The following is a 16003-nucleotide window of genomic DNA, read 5'->3' on the forward strand; positions in this document are numbered from 1 at the left end:
TTTTTCCACAATCTGACACGCCCCCATCTGGTCTGTAGTGGGCTTGTTTTGACAACAGTAACATGAAACACACCCGGTGATTCATTGGGAGTTCCTGTTGCTATAAATGGCACAGTCCGGTGACCGAGGCACAAAAGCAAACACTACAAGCTCTAAGCCCTGTCCACACAGACCCCCACAGACTAAGAAGATTGGATCCTTCCCCTCAATTGGCAAAGGAATTGCTATGAAATATGATGGGAAAAAAGGCATCTACAATAGCATTGGCCAACAAAATAAAGACTATCTTTTTTTTCTTGGAGCATCGAAGCTATACTTGTAAATCTGATTGTCCATGGGAATATTTAGTGACCATTACCAAATGTTGAGAATTTGGTGCAGAGAAATACCCCCTCCCCCCAAAAAAAATTAATAAATATATAAAAAAGTAACTAAAATTAGCCAGAAGCTCATATAATAAAGGTTTTGACCCGTCTCAAAACTTTCAATATATGTACATGTAAAAAGATATTCTCATATGAAATCCTCATTGTATCACAAATATTTAGGTGCTTAATTCTCATGAAAAGTAGTTGAAAGTACACCTCAGCTAAAAGGCAGTATCTTGTCCGACCTATTCCTTTCATTTCAGCCTGTTGCCAGTATAACATGCTAAGCCAAACCCTGCATACATGTACATGTACATTCAGCAATGAGTTCTACTCCCATGACGTCACCACCCACTTTTCAGCTCCCCAACCAAAGTCTTGCAGGAAACCCCCAAATTATCCGCCCATCTCCCTGCGGAAGCCGTGGGTGCTATATGCACCCTTTCATTCATGGCCTATCCTCCCACATACACGTACTCAGTCAATGGACTAGACCTTAAAAGGCAAGATTAAATGAAAAGCCCTAACCATGAATCACTGCTGTCACAAAGCTCACTTTGCTGTGACACTAAATGGGACGCTTCAACCATATCCTTAACCATTGGAGTTGTTTCTGTGATCAGGAATGCTGTTTTTCCAAGTTTGGAGGCCGGTTCATACATGTACTTTATGCAAATGCAATGCGATGTTGATCTCACAAGCATCTGCTGCGAAATTCGCCGGAGTTGAAATGTTTTTGACTTTTGCGAATTCGCAGCGCGAAAACTTGATCTGGCGGGCGTCACAAATTCGCATTTGGGTTTGCTATCGCGCCGAGTACGAACCGGACTTGACACAAGGGTTTTGGATTTAAAAGGGTTTTGGATTGAAAAAAAAACATGCTCTCAATTCCTTTGTACATTTGAACTTTGTGCAGCTCTCTACTGAAGTGTTGTGGTGAAGGAAGGGGCACATGTCTGGTGCAGACCAGAAAAAAGGCTTTGGAGATAAGGTCTTGGGAAAACCAAGTAAAATGTAAAAATGTGCAGCCTACTGATATGTTTTAAAGAAGGGTACATCTACTTTTCACGTGCATTTTTGTGCTCCCCACTATTGCAAGATCTTCCGTACAATGTACAACAGCACAGGAATGGGTATATTTGTGCATAAAGTGAAACTATTTGAAATCCTCTGATGAATTTGATCAGAAATTTGTACTTACAAGTTGCCAAATAGTCGTTTACCTGGTCTAGATGCATCAATTTATTGAAAAATAAGTTGTTAGTATAGTGCAAACAATACCCCCAGTATGTGTCAGCTCTGTGTGCTATGTGGTGATACTGATTAGTTTTTGAGACCACAAATGATTTGGAATATACTCTGAACTACCCAAATCTCGAGATCATTTTACTTTTGATAATACCGATGCCAACATTTCTGTGTCCATTAAATCAAGTTTTATTAAAGGAAGAAAAACTAATGCAGCACAATAATATGCATTCCATATTTCTGTTTTGGTATAAAGTTATGTCTTGGAAAAGCCCTGTGAAGTGTCATTAATTATTAAACAGAGCTGACACATGAACATATTACTATTAAGAAAATGGTTATTAGCATAGTAGTTATTTCAGGTGTTACACAGCGATATTTTTTCAAACTAAAGCAACATGTTAGTTTCTACTGGAGTTTGTTTCCTTAAAATATGCATCCATCTATAGATTTTTTTGTTTTTTTTCTGGGAGGGATTTGTGGCTTTAAAAATGGAAACATTTTGGGCACTATAAAGGGAATCAAGGATTAGTATATTAAAAGTAATATCGAGAATGTCAAGAGTGGATTCGTATTTCTGATTTTTCAAATCACCTGAGAACCTTTGGTCCTCCAATTCAGGCTCAAGACTGAACTCATATGTACAAAGGAGATGTTAGGAGCAGGGGAAGCGGGTATTTTTTTAAATGGAGGAAACAAAACAGAAAGTTGTTCTTACTCTTGAAAGACTTTGACTAGTTCCGGTCTGCGGGTGACCATCCGGTAGAAATTGATGAACTCTTCGGCATCCAGAGCGTTGGAGACCGTCTTGCCCTTGGCATCTTCATGCGTCCGCACATCGGCTTTCTGTTATATAATTGGCAAAGGTCAAATGTCAAACTAATGAGCTCAAAGGTATGCATACAAAATCAAAGAAACAAATGCGTTAAACATCCTTTCAAAAACCAGAAACTTCTGTGCAGAGCTTGAATGGAGATATAAAAACACAACATGGGCGCGACCTTTTCATGGCTTTCAGTTTTTTACAAATTTGTAATTTTTCAATATGTCTAAAATATCCTGTCAAAGTTTCTGATTGAAATTTTACCTCTTAAGGTAATGTTGTTGGATGATTTGTAGAGTTATAACAATTCAAGAAAATGCACAACCTAAAACTTTTATCAGGCAATTTCTGTATTTACGTCTGCACGAAAACAAAATAGGCATTATTTGGCCAAGGAAAGTTGGCTTCATCAATGACCACCAGTGTAAAGGGGGAAATCTACTTTTTAACAACTCCCAAAAATGGATTTTCTACCAGATACCCAGAAGTGTCTGTTTTTGACAGAAAGCATCAATCTTTAGGGTTTACTGTGAAACTGTCAAGCTTTGGTAGTGGATGTGTCAATATTTTCACTCAGTCCTATATCATGTCAAACTTGTTGGCCTCACTTTGAACTTGGAGAGATGAGGTTCTTATCTTTGGCAATGGTACAATTTGTGCATCTGATGAGGTTTATTGCTGCTAACACGTTGGTGGCCTACAACGAGTCTTGTTCATGTAGCTTGATATAGCTAGTTTTAGCAGTCATTTGAATGTTTGGATTGGTTGGCCCAAGTATAAGTTTACACAGCAATTGTGTCGACAAAGTTAATAGGTTGATAGTATTTGCTAAAAGCAAACACAACCAGACTTAGGTGAAGTAGAAATGTTGGTTGGAGTGAGGGGTAGGAAAACACAGAAATGGGTAGGGCTGTTAAGGATGGAGAAAGAAATCATGGAAACGACACTCAAAGTTTGGGGAGAATTGGCGCTACCTTGAAGTGTCAACACATGAATTCATTCAGGATTGAGTTATACATGTATGCCCTTCACTGACATTATTTCATAAGCATTATACACTTGGTGACATCCGAGGAATTGCCAGAAAACTTCACAACTTTACTTGGGTGGGACTTGAACCCACGACCTCCTGCTTACTAGCGCAGCCGTCTTACCCCTCCACCATCGAGCTTGTCACTCAACAGCCCAAATCAATGTTTGTGAGTTGAGCCTATCTATATTAACTATATCTATCTATATTAACTCCCTAGGCCTTTTTGCTAGGATGTAGCCTCAATCCTGCAAAATCCTCCAATTGGCCACATGGAAAAATAGCATATATAGCCTCAATCCTGCAATTTCCTCCATTATTTCTTGAATGTGGTCTGTGGAGAGGTGACCACTGCCTGAATCCTGCAAAATCCTGCAAAAAGGCTGAGCATAAACAACACAAGGTCCGGCCCAAGACATTGACACAGTGCGTCCTCCGAAATTAGCAACGCACTTGGCCATGTAACCTCAATCCTGCAAATTCCTCCAATTTGCAAAAAGAATTTTGGAGGATTTGGGATGGTTAGGGTTAATAAACTAAATTAGAGGACTACCTCAAAGAGTTTCTTGGCGTGGTTCTTGTCCATCTTGACATTCATCTTCTTGAGGAGTTTCAGGCATTCCTCAAAGTCTACTGAGCCATCCTGGTTCCTGTCAGCCTTCTCAAAGGCCTCCCTGATCCAACTATGGTTCCAAACAGGTCAAGGATCATTAAACAAAAATCATTTTTCCAATAGGATTCAGTACAAAAACTTGGGACTCCTTACTCCTCCATATGAATTGAAGAGTTATGCTCAGTCGGTTCCAACAGAAACACACAGACACACAATTACAAATGGCAACGACACAATGACAAACTCCTTGAAGTAATTTTATGTACATGAGCCACTGGCATGCAGCTTGTAAGAGAAATTTTAAATCTGCAGGAAACCAGTTGGATATTCTTGGTACTGAGACTTTCAAGGGAAAGATCGAGCCCAAGTAAAGTATATATAATGGCTTGGCTAATTTCCTCAAGCCTGATAAAATTTTCCAAAACCAAATTTTGAAGGAACTGGGAAGTTCAGGGTTAAAGGTACACTGTAAGTTTAAAACACACTTTCTACTTTCAAAGGAGTCATCGATCCCAGTAGCCCCAGCAATCTCAAAGGATCGTTATCTCGGGTGGGGTAAATTTACATTATTGGCTTACTTTAGACAAAGTAGGGGAAGTTAAATGATAGATATTTTCCATGTGGCAAACATAGTTTTCTAGAGGGGTGCAACTTCTGTTCAGCAAAGTGAATTCTACAATGTTCCAGTCAGTGTGGGGAAGTGCCACCCTTAGGTACATGTATACCCAGTGAGACTGTGTTCACCTTCCTAAATCCTTTAAAAACAATCCTCAAAATCTTTTGGTTGATGCCAAAGGATCTGGCCGGGATAACGGTTATTTAGGAAACTTCAAGTCAAAGGATACACAGCTTGTTTGTCTTTGACATTGATGTTCTGAGACTTCTTCTGGGACCATCGTAGCCCCTGGACCCACATACGAGCTTCCTCCTTTGTGGGAGCCACCAGGTTGATGGTATGATTCTCGGCTCCGACGATAAGGGCAAAGCACAGCTCCGAGGCGTACTTGGACTTGATCTTGTTGTTCTTGAAGGTGTCGGTCTCATGGCCCGTCCTGACCTCATGGATGTCCTGCACGGGAACTGTTGGAGAAAAAAAAAGTATATTCAACAGATTTGGCAGGCATGAAATATAAAGAGTTGTCATCAAGTCAATCAAGTCAGTCGCAAGTCAGTCTCAAGTCAGGGGTGTGAGTGACCACTGATAAAAATAGCTGAAAACAGCTGAAAAAAAAGTGTAAAAAAGCTGAACTTTTGAAATCTCCTATACTTTTGTACACAGCAAGTGAGGGAAAACAGCTGAAATCCAAAACAAAATTTCACACCCCTGTCACACGTCAGTCACAAGTCAATCACAAGTCAATCACAAGTCAGTCACAAGTCAATCACAAGTCAGTTACAAGTCAGTCACAAGTCAATCACAAGTCAGTCACAAGTCAGTCACAAGTCAATCACAAGTCAATCCCACGTCAGTCACAATTCAATCACAAGCTCATGAAAACTTAAAGTGCAGTAGTACACATGCATGTATAACATGGTTGTAGTACAACTTTATAGCCCCCCCCCCCATCCCCCAAACTCTTCAGCCACTGACTAACATTTATTCTTGAATTGCCTTAGAATGCAGGAGAAATCATCATACGGTACATTTCAAAAATGTCCGGGGGCATGCCCCTGCACCCCGCAAGCAAATCAGCCAACATAAAAAAAACCATCTTTGCCTTATGAATATGCATGAATCGTAAATAAAATTAGACAACTATAGCTTCTTTTACTGCCCCTTCTTCACCAAAATTAGATTCAACTAAAATATTTCCACTGTGGAGATGACTTACTCTTGGATCGAGACGACGTTTTCTTCGAGGGGTGGTATTCTAGCACTAGGCAGTCATCGCTCAAGACAAAGTTACGGCTGTAGGTTTTGGAACCATTCTCTCGGACTTTGGTGAATTTGGTTCCATTGTGCATGTGTTGCAATACCGGATTCACTGAAGAAAAAAAAGACGAATATGGCAACAAAAATGTTAAATTAGGTCAAGAAAGAGGACAAAATTAAACTGAAATGCATAAATTTGAAACTCATAGACCAAAAAGTATTACAAAAATGCCAGCCAGGAAAGCCATTACAGATAATTATAGAAGCAGCTACGGTACATGCTACAATTAATTTAACAGGCAATCTACCAGTTGCATAGATAATGAGATATTTGTACCGCATTAAACCACTTACATGTAAACTGAAACTGCCATTAAGTACAGTGTTAATGGTACAGGGTATGCCATTAAGTGTATTAAACCCATAAATTATCACTGTTGAGTCATGTGAGTAGAACACATCCACATTTCTAAATTAATTTCTGAATTACAAACACGTGTATGCAAACTAGGCAGCGATCGGGACAACAAAATCTGGTACGCGTTTTTGTTACCATGGAAACATAGTTCATTATTCATTTCCTTCGTTTCCTTGACTCCAGGTTCATTTTAGATGAACAACCCTCTGTGGTGTGTTACTCAGCTTCCTGTGAAACGTCAGTTCTCTCTCCCCCCCCCCCCTAACAAAATTTCTGGTTTTTCAAAGTATCCAGGTTTTTACATGACCGCAACTGAGACTTTTTCTAACAGGAAAATAGCTATTAACAGAGAATATGGAAATGTTGATATTTTGATTTTGGATTGTTGTCTTTACTTGTTTTTTATTTTAGTTATACCGGTAGTAATTTGCATAATGTCATAATTTACATCAGCAGACAGTACAACTTTTTTATGCTTGCTCATGGTACATGTACATAATGAACATACTATTACATGTACATAGTATTTCTTCTTAAATGTACATTTAAATGTGTTTAGCCTTGACTTATGAATGATGTTTGTACAGTGTGTAACTGTGTTTTTTGTACAGCAGTAATTATGTACGTATATTATGTGTTAACCTTGCTCTTTGAATTAATGCATTTGATACATTGTGGAAAATCTTTACGTTTGTAGTTTCATTATCTTCGATTTTTTTCTATTGAAAAAGGATCTTGTAACCAATGCCTTATGGTATTAAAAGTAATGTTCACTTGATTTTACTACGTTTCCTTTAATAACAGTACTATTTACCTGGTATCTTGTACACATATATAATTATGTACTTTGCACCGTACAAACGTAAGCAAATCTTCCCAAAAAGTACCTTTATTGATTATTCACAACAAATACGGTAGACTGATTTGAATGAAATATGGTGATATATTTTTGTACATGGATATATTATTAGATCACTACAAAAGTACACAAATTGTCAACAACTTGTGAGTACAGAAAGTGAAAACATAGCGAGAATTGCTTCCATGCATTACAATAATACAAACCACTTTACTTTACTTGTGAACTACCCGTAGCATAGATAACGTGGGCAGTGGACATGCATACGTGTGTTCTTTAATCAATGAAACCATTACATGGGCGCAAAACAAATAAATTGATCTGATAGTCCTGGTGTTATCAGTTTCAGTCTGTCAAAGCTGTGAATTATGACATCCTCCTTCGCATATTTCATAGAATGGAACACACTCAGCCTTATCAAATGATAGGATTTTCAGTCCCTAAGTCTGATTATTGAGAAGATACTCAAAGTCCAAATTATTACAATCAATTTAATTACAAACATGAGGCCACGAAAAAAAAATACCTGTGTCTCCGGTTACCCCACCCAACCTAGCAAATCATGCAGAAACTAAATCTTTTATTCAACAAAATTTTTTTATATAAATAAAAATTTACGGTGCTGCCCCAACCCTAGTTTTTACGGACATTGTCCTGCATTTTTTTTGAAATTTTTATTTATTTTTGTGTAAGTTGGTCGGCAGTACGGTGCAGTCTTGCTGCAATGTGCAACAAAAGCGTAACAAATGCAGAATGAACAGTTGATTCAAGTGTTAATAAGGGAATAAATGTGTGCTGCAGAGGTTTTTATCACTCTGTTTAAGACCACTTAGAGTCTGGGTGCTGATAATTACCCGAGCCGGAGGCGAGGGTAATTATCAGCACCCAGACTCTAAGTGGTCTTAAACAGAGTGATAAATACCGACGGAGCACATATTTATTCCCATTCATAAATACCTTTTCGGTAAAAAAAAATCATATAATTCGTTCAAAACATCCCGATTTTGTTCAACAAATTCACTTTATGCTTTTTAAAACATCCCTCTTGCAAAATAATGGAGTCGCGCAGAACGCACCTGGCGCGTTGCGTTTTGAATTTAGAACTATAAAATTCTGACTCCCTGGTAGTGTTGCGCATGCCTACGTGAGGATTGTGAACGTTCAACCAATGAAACGATAAGAGGCACTGGATTTTTAGGAGTCCACATTTTATTGTGACACTGGAAAAGTGTTTAAGACCAGCTAGCCATGTCTTTATCATCCGTTTAAGACCGGCCACGTGACGGGCTCTCGACCAATAGGAATGCGTAAACTGTCTTAGGTATTTATGAATTACTATTAATGTTGCAAAACAGTTTTTTAAATGACTTGATCCCAATCATCCCATCCTAATTTTTCCTGGCTTTAAAACTCTAGGCCAACCCACCCACTTTAATTTCTTTTTTAATTAATGGGAAACACAACATTATTTTTTCTTGGCCAGATGAAATGTACATATGGTACGTGTACATGAGGCATGTGAGTACATGCAGACATACTTGTACATACATTGTACTTGTGCATACGCATGTGTACCGGGGTATACATGTACATGTGACAAGTATTCAAACTGTATTTTCAACTCACTTGTCATATACCCTCCTAACGAAAATTATGAAGTGCCGGTATGTAGTAAGCTCATTGCATACATGTACATGTACCGGTATATAACTTGCAGAATGGTAGTTGGTACATGATGTACAATGCATACAAAAAATGTACATGTACAGGGTACACATATTGAGCTGATATGGGTGAATTGCACTGCATACACTCCAGCTACTGAGACCAAACAACTTTTTTTTATGGAAATGGCCTGAATGTGATGTTTAGGGTCAAGTTTGTTTTTTTCACAGTTGGTTCTGTCTGACACATGACTTTGTCCGGTACGACACACGAAACACAACCATTCATAAGATGAAATTTGCTTCGGGATGATGTAAATTCAATATTGCGTTTTGCCCTTCACCGACATTTGAACCTTCCCAGAACTCTGAGATAACATTATGATTGGACTTGTACAAAAAGAATGATTTAGATGTGTCTGCTACAGACATTGTGACCTCAAAAGAAGTAACTGATTAGAGCGCTGCACTTCTTAATGATGGCAATATTCAAAAGTGTCCTGTACGACACATTTTGCCTGTCTAGCTTACACGACAACTGTCCTTTATTTTGTAAACTTTTTCTATTTGATAAAGCAATCATAATATCTGACCTGTGTTCATATGTTTTACAATTTTTCAAGTTGGTAACAAGAATTAACCACTGATCAATTAATTCATAGAGTTTTTTACCCACATTCACTGTCGGAAAAAAAGTGAATTTTCTGTGCCCCAAATGACACATTAAATTTCAGCAACAAATGTTACCCTGAAAAGTAAATTAAAAAAAAAAATTATTGAACAATGATGCCTAGTGGTTCCACTCTTTGACTGTGCCCCAGGAATCTTATTTATTCTGATACATTGTACTTTCTAAAACAGGCTTGAAAACAATCTGTGAATGTTCAGTACAACACATGTACTATGTATGTGTACATATTCGGCCCATACATGTACATGTACATGTACTGTACCCGGTACATATGTATACTTTTGTACAAAAAGATCCTTTCCTAATTCACAAACAGTGTCATTCATTCTCTTGAATGTGAAACAGCAATTTTCCTAAACAATTTAAAGCAGGATCCAACGTCGATCTGACATGAAATTAACTCACAGCCTGCATTCTCAAACATGACCCCTGAGTGGCTGTGATTAATATGTAACTTTTGCCAAAGTATGATAATATCCTACCTTCGTGATCTTCCATATTTTCCCAGTGCATGCAAACTGAAATATTGTTCCAAGTGAACACCACCTCTTTATATATCAAAGTCTACACTTTACACTGAACTATGCACTGATTCAAGGGCACGGCCCAACATCCTGGAATTACTATTTGCATTTCAAAGGAACAAAAGAAAAAAACTTAGTGTCAATGCCAAATTTAGATTGAGAAGGAATTCCATATATAAATGCCAATGTTTCAAAGGCTGTTTCCACGCTTGCTGATTCTGTAGGCCTACTCATTGAAAAATAAAATCCACCAAAAAAGGAAAAAAATTGTATTGATCTGTATTCTGTTTATTAAAAACTAACAACAATTTACACAGTACAATGTACAATGGGCTGAGGGGGCAGAGCTGTGCAGTAAAGCATGCCCTCGGGACTTCAGGATTAAATCTCAGTCCTAGATTACCGGTACAGACCACGTGCACAGCACATTATAAACTGTAGCGTATACTATACAAGTTCTAAATTCATTGTTGAAGATTTTCTTTTCAAACAACATAAATCTCAAAGTGCATGATATGGTCTTGATCTGAAGTATTTTCTAAATAAATTTATAAGAAAAACTGATGTGACATTGTGAAAGTACATTGTATTTTTCCACTCTTTACATAAGGCCAAAAAAAAAAAATATTCGGTCTCTGGTCAGACCAAAGTTCTGGAATTGATGCGGCCACGCTTTTTGCTTTTTTTTTTTTTTTTCAAGCTTGGATTGTACAGACAAGTGGGGTAGGCCTACTATTTTGCTTTTTTGGTGTCCTCATGTACATTGGTGTCCTCCATAATTTGCCACGGTGCTTTCGATCATTTGCCTTGGTGCAATTTCCCATTTCTCGGTGCTCTTTGGTAAAACAAATTGAGGAGGTGCGGAAATAGAGGGCGCTGTTGGAGCTACCGCGGAACATTTTGAAAAAAAAAAAAGATCGACGCGCATGATTAAAATCGACGCGCGCGCTGACCAGAGACCGACTTATTTTTTTGGGGGGCCTAATTTACAGTCTTTTGTTTTTTCATGCACATCCACTCTGAACGAGTCCAATTAGCCACTCCAGGTAAAGGGCTACAAGCTAAAAGAAGATTACGTGTAATTAATGAAGTACAGGTACTCTGGAAAAGTGAAGGTACCAACATGTAGGACAGATCATAGGTTGGAGGGAAACAAGCACCAGGCAAGGAATTCAAAGAGATGCAGCATGTTGGGGAATATCCTTTTATTCTACATATTCATGCGACATTGTACATTGTAGGTATTGCAATATATTTATGATGAGAACAGGCAGAAAGCCGAATTTCTCTCTCAAACACTTTGACTTAGCCAAATACCAACATACATTGTACATGCAGCGGTACATACCGGTACATGGTATTTGGCACGTGTATATAAGTAATAGACTTCTTGTACGGAGCATGTTTGGACAGGTTGCAATTTAAATCCAGCGACCATGAAAGTACGAGGTGTAAGGTGTCTAGTCATGCATACCACAGCTCTAGTAGAAAGACCTGTCCCACTGAGGGCGCTCCACGCAAGGGGTCTTTAGATACCGGTACATGACACACAAACTTGGCATTTCAACGTGTATTTGTGTGAATTTCTAAACACCCCCAACAACACACAAAGTGAATATGGCGAAGTAAAAAAAAAACATGTTTCTCGTCCCCGCCTGCTTCCTTTTTGGAGGCCGCCTGGATTTTTTAAATTATTTTTAATTTTTGAAAAATGCAGTAAAAAACACTGAAAAAGTCCACAAATTCATTGGAAAATAAAAAAACTGTTCAATTGTAGACAATACAATTCTTAAATAAAAAAAATAAAAATAAATAAAAAGCCCCTCTTCCTCCTTTTTTTCAAAAACCCGGACGAGAAACATGTTTTTTTTTAATTCGGCCTTTTAAACTTTGCAAACTCAAACAATACAAAATTATGTAAATGAATTTCTGTACAGCATTGGTCAGATTTTAGTTTCCTTTTGAGGTATTTTCCTCTTTCAACAAGCCCAGGGTCATCTGGGTTCAACATCTGCTCTTTCAGACAATTCCCCGGTTGGTTCATTTTCCCATTTATTATCAGGAAGTTGATATTGACCTTATTGAATGACTTCCATTCAACCACATACGTTCAAGGTTTTTTTTTTATTGTTACGGAAGAGATGACAGGAAAAGATTAATGTGCTACTTGATCTGTACACTTTTGTCTGGAGATCGCAAAATTTTGTTGTTCATATTGTTTAATTCAACAAATCTGAAAGTCGGGGTCACTCACAAAAAATGCAAATAATGTCCAGTTTTACAAGAAAAAAAAATGTTTTGGCTTTTCCTAAATATGCACAATGTATACAGTGAATTTTGAGCCAAAGTGTCAACATTAAGACTGGTGCTACGTATGTATTAAGTGAAAATGCTCTGTGTGATATCAGGTCCCACGCTAGTTTCAGACTTACATAAGTTGTTCACACATCGAATCCTAGCACACACATGCAGGGCCCCAATTTCACGGCGCTGGTAAGCACACGATTTTCTGCTAACAGAGCCTCCGTCTATTTCATGGAGACCGTAAGCACAAGCACAGCAAAAGGCACGCTTACTTCAGAGGAAAAATTTGCTTAAGTTAGTGACGTAACAATAGAAATCTCCATGCACGTGCAACCGTTAGCACACACACGCCGTGAAAAAGTGCTTAAGGTTAGCAAATTTTTCTGCTATGCTAAACACAACTTTGCTAACTGTTAAGCAGCGCCGTGAAATTGGGCCCAGGTGTTTGGGTATGGTTTTTTTTTTAAAAAGAAACATGTTTTTGGATAAGTGGATGATACCTAGGACACCGTTACTTGTCAAGTACAAAAATGTAATAATGTTTTCTCAACTGGTATTATCGTTTTGTGAGAAATGTGTTTGAGAGTCCCAAAAGGGCGCATTCAGATACAACATACATGTACATGTATCACATCCCAATTGCAAGTTTCACTCAACTCACAGTCTGTAGCTAGGAGTCCGGCACTAGGACCATTATCGAGTGTGCATTGTCTGCACAAATGTAACAACATGCCACTTGAATGTACTGGGTAAGCCTCAGACTCGCACAATGTACATGACTCAGTATGTTTCATTCTTCTTTTCACAGGTTGTACAAACAGACCCCAGGATAAAATCACGAATGAGTAAACACTTACAAAACACTGTGCGCTGCGTGACAAAAATTCCACACGAATGCATTTTTTTCTTATCTTCGATAAATAGAGTATATAATCAATAACTGATTGAGCAGATTGAATGGACCATTGACCCATTTAGTACAATAGAAAAAATAACTAAACCAAACCACAAACTGATATTAAAGCACTTGATAACTTCCTTTATACAACATTTGCTTTTGCTGTAATTTTCAGAAATGGACGGACTTGGGGGACCTTAAGTATTTTATAGCAAATATTGTTACACTGAACTGTTTAAAGTTTTGTGTTCTTTGATGCAGGAAAAACCAAGAAATACAACATTAGGTTCTTGTAGCCTGTTTCCCAGACCCTACTTCAGACAAAATGGAGCAATTTATAGACGTCTGGGAATTGTCAGGTCAGGGAACCAGACTACATGTAGCTGGCTTGCACCCGATCATGGCTGAGTAACTGATTGGTAACAAAATGTGGGCAAACTAAATTTGGTAAAATAAATTTTCACTTATTATTCACTTAGTCAAGCAAGGTATTTCATTAATTGGTAGTTTTGTTTTTGATGTTTGAAAATGATGTATTTTACCTTAAAAACAGGGGGGAGGCTGAATGTCATCTTGCACTGATGTTTTGAATGGTATTGTAATGTATGTTTATCATCTGTGCAATTCCTATTTTGTTTAAGATTATTAATTTTAACATTTTTACATTATTGTATTTTAATAGTAGGTTTGTGTGAGTTGGGATCCATGGCAGATCAGTGAGTTTTTCTTACTGAATGGATCACCCAGGATAAATAACAAATAAATAAATAGATAAATAGATAGATAAATAAATTTATAAGCAAACCTTGGAAACTGAGGTAAAATCATAAAACTGCTAGTTTAGGCGGCTTCCTAATCGAGCACAAGTATAAAATTACTTCAAACGTAGATTAATTCGGGTAAAAATTGACCAATTTTGGGAAAGAATTTCCTCACAAGCATCGGCAGTTAGAATGTAGACGATGGGCAAAATACACACCCATGAAATGAAGCCTGGTCCAGTTGCATCAAAACTCCATCAAACATCGTGAATTTAATAATAATGTCAAAGTTACCTGAAGAATGAATCAATTCACACTTTACCTTGGGACGCGTCCGTCTCGGTGTCAGCTTTCTTGCCTCCTTTTCGGAGTTTTTTGGAAAAGAAACTCATCTTGTAGATCTTACTATCTCAGTGCCTGGGTGATGGTCTGAAAAAAAAAAATAACACCCAAACAATTAAATAAAACTTAAAGGTATTAATTTAGTTACAAAGACTTTGACATGTCTAGCTCCCACGTTCGATACTTCTATAGGTCAGTTTGTACTCGGCACGAAAGTGAATGCAAATTTTGTGACATCAGGGCAAGTATTTGCAAAACACATTTCAACTGTCGCGGATCCTCCACAAATATTTCATAACGTCAGACTGCTTCGCATTCGCACGAAGTACAAACTGGCCTTAAGTTTCCGTCAAAAAACAATTGACCCCTAATTACAAAAGGTGCAAACTCTGTACTTATGTAGCGTGATCCATTACAATTGACATTCAACATCCACTCGTACTGTTCAAATGGTGGAAAGACGTATTTTCTAGTTGGCATATGGACAGTCGATGGTTTTAAATAAAACAACAGGTCCCTGTATTCCCAAGAAATTATGTACATGTACGCAACACTCACGTGCTTGCTCAAGATATTACAGGAAAACTTCTTTGTAGTCAGCAGAGAGACAAGATACCAGTAGGCCTACCACTGCACTCTAGACAGCCAACACTCTCACACACCCTAACCATGGACTTGGGGCCCACACAACCGATAATTAGTTCTGCCCACACATTGGGTACAGTCACCTCTTCACGCTGCTAAACCACTCACACGTAACTTGTCCGAGAGTATATATGCAAAACACACCCATCAGTGACCTTCGATCGGTTTGGGGAGTTGCAAAACAAATTTATAGTGACAGGAAGAGTCAATGGACAGTTTCTGATCCGATGAAAAATATTGATAAAAGGCAGGGTAGGGCTATACTGAATCGCATTATTGTTGTTGACTTTGTGTTGATAAGTCCTCTCCAGCCAGCAATATTACCAGGGAGATTTTATTGTAATGTACACAGCATTTGACACTACTTGTTTTACATGATAACAAAGTATAATGAGCAAATTTGCAGGATGGTGCCTCAAGTTTCAGTGTATTTTATCACCTCCTTCATTTCAATCAATGAATACATGTACATGAGGGCCCTAAGGACTGCCCTTATCAAATTTAAATACGGTTTAAAATTTGAAACAAAATAATACTAATAAATCACTTTATCATACACATATGGACTGACAACTTTGCAGCAAAACAATGGACTTTTTGTCACAAGAATGAGCCAAAAATATTCCATTTCAAATAATACAATGTAGATTTCTGAAGTGACATTTTTGGCAGATTCGGGCCTTGGATCTCCAGAAACAGTTTCAAAACTAATTTTGACCATGCATGCCCAGGTTCGTACACCTTTTTACCACTCATCTGAGTGCATTTTGCAAAGAATGCAAATATGCGACCTCTCAAAGTTCAACTTGTGCGGTACATGTACTTCACATGCATGGGCTTACGACTATGCACACATGGACATCCGTTGTGACTCTGACAGGAATTGCATGTTTAATGTAAATTTCCACTTGCGCCATACTGTACACATGTACGTGTACATGA

The 16003-nt window shown here is 38.0% G+C and overlaps 1 protein-coding gene across 4 annotated transcripts in view; it reads right to left on the reverse strand.

The window, feature by feature from the left end:
• The window catches only part of LOC119721224 (1-phosphatidylinositol 4,5-bisphosphate phosphodiesterase delta-4-like), a 47647-nt gene that overhangs the window by 28501 nt on the left and 3143 nt on the right, over positions 1-16003 (reverse strand). For 2 of the 4 annotated variants that reach the window (XM_038191192.1, XM_038191190.1), the window contains exons 2-6: positions 14397-14503; positions 5915-6067; positions 4928-5162; positions 4023-4152; positions 2335-2462 (exon numbers count right to left, since the gene is read on the reverse strand). In XM_038191192.1, coding sequence (XP_038047120.1) covers positions 2335-2462; positions 4023-4152; positions 4928-5162; positions 5915-6067; positions 14397-14466 — 716 coding nt within the window. In that variant the 5' untranslated portion in view covers positions 14467-14503. Of the gene's footprint in view, positions 1-2334; positions 2463-4022; positions 4153-4927; positions 5163-5914; positions 6068-10069; positions 10166-14396; positions 14504-14974; positions 15166-16003 lie in introns of those variants that run through there. The other 2 variants (XM_038191191.1, XM_038191193.1) reach the window with 2 other exon arrangements.

Source organism: Patiria miniata, unplaced genomic scaffold, assembly GCF_015706575.1.
Source record: "Patiria miniata isolate m_02_andy unplaced genomic scaffold, ASM1570657v1 HiC_scaffold_13, whole genome shotgun sequence".
In the NCBI taxonomy this organism is placed as follows: domain Eukaryota; kingdom Metazoa; phylum Echinodermata; class Asteroidea; order Valvatida; family Asterinidae; genus Patiria; species Patiria miniata.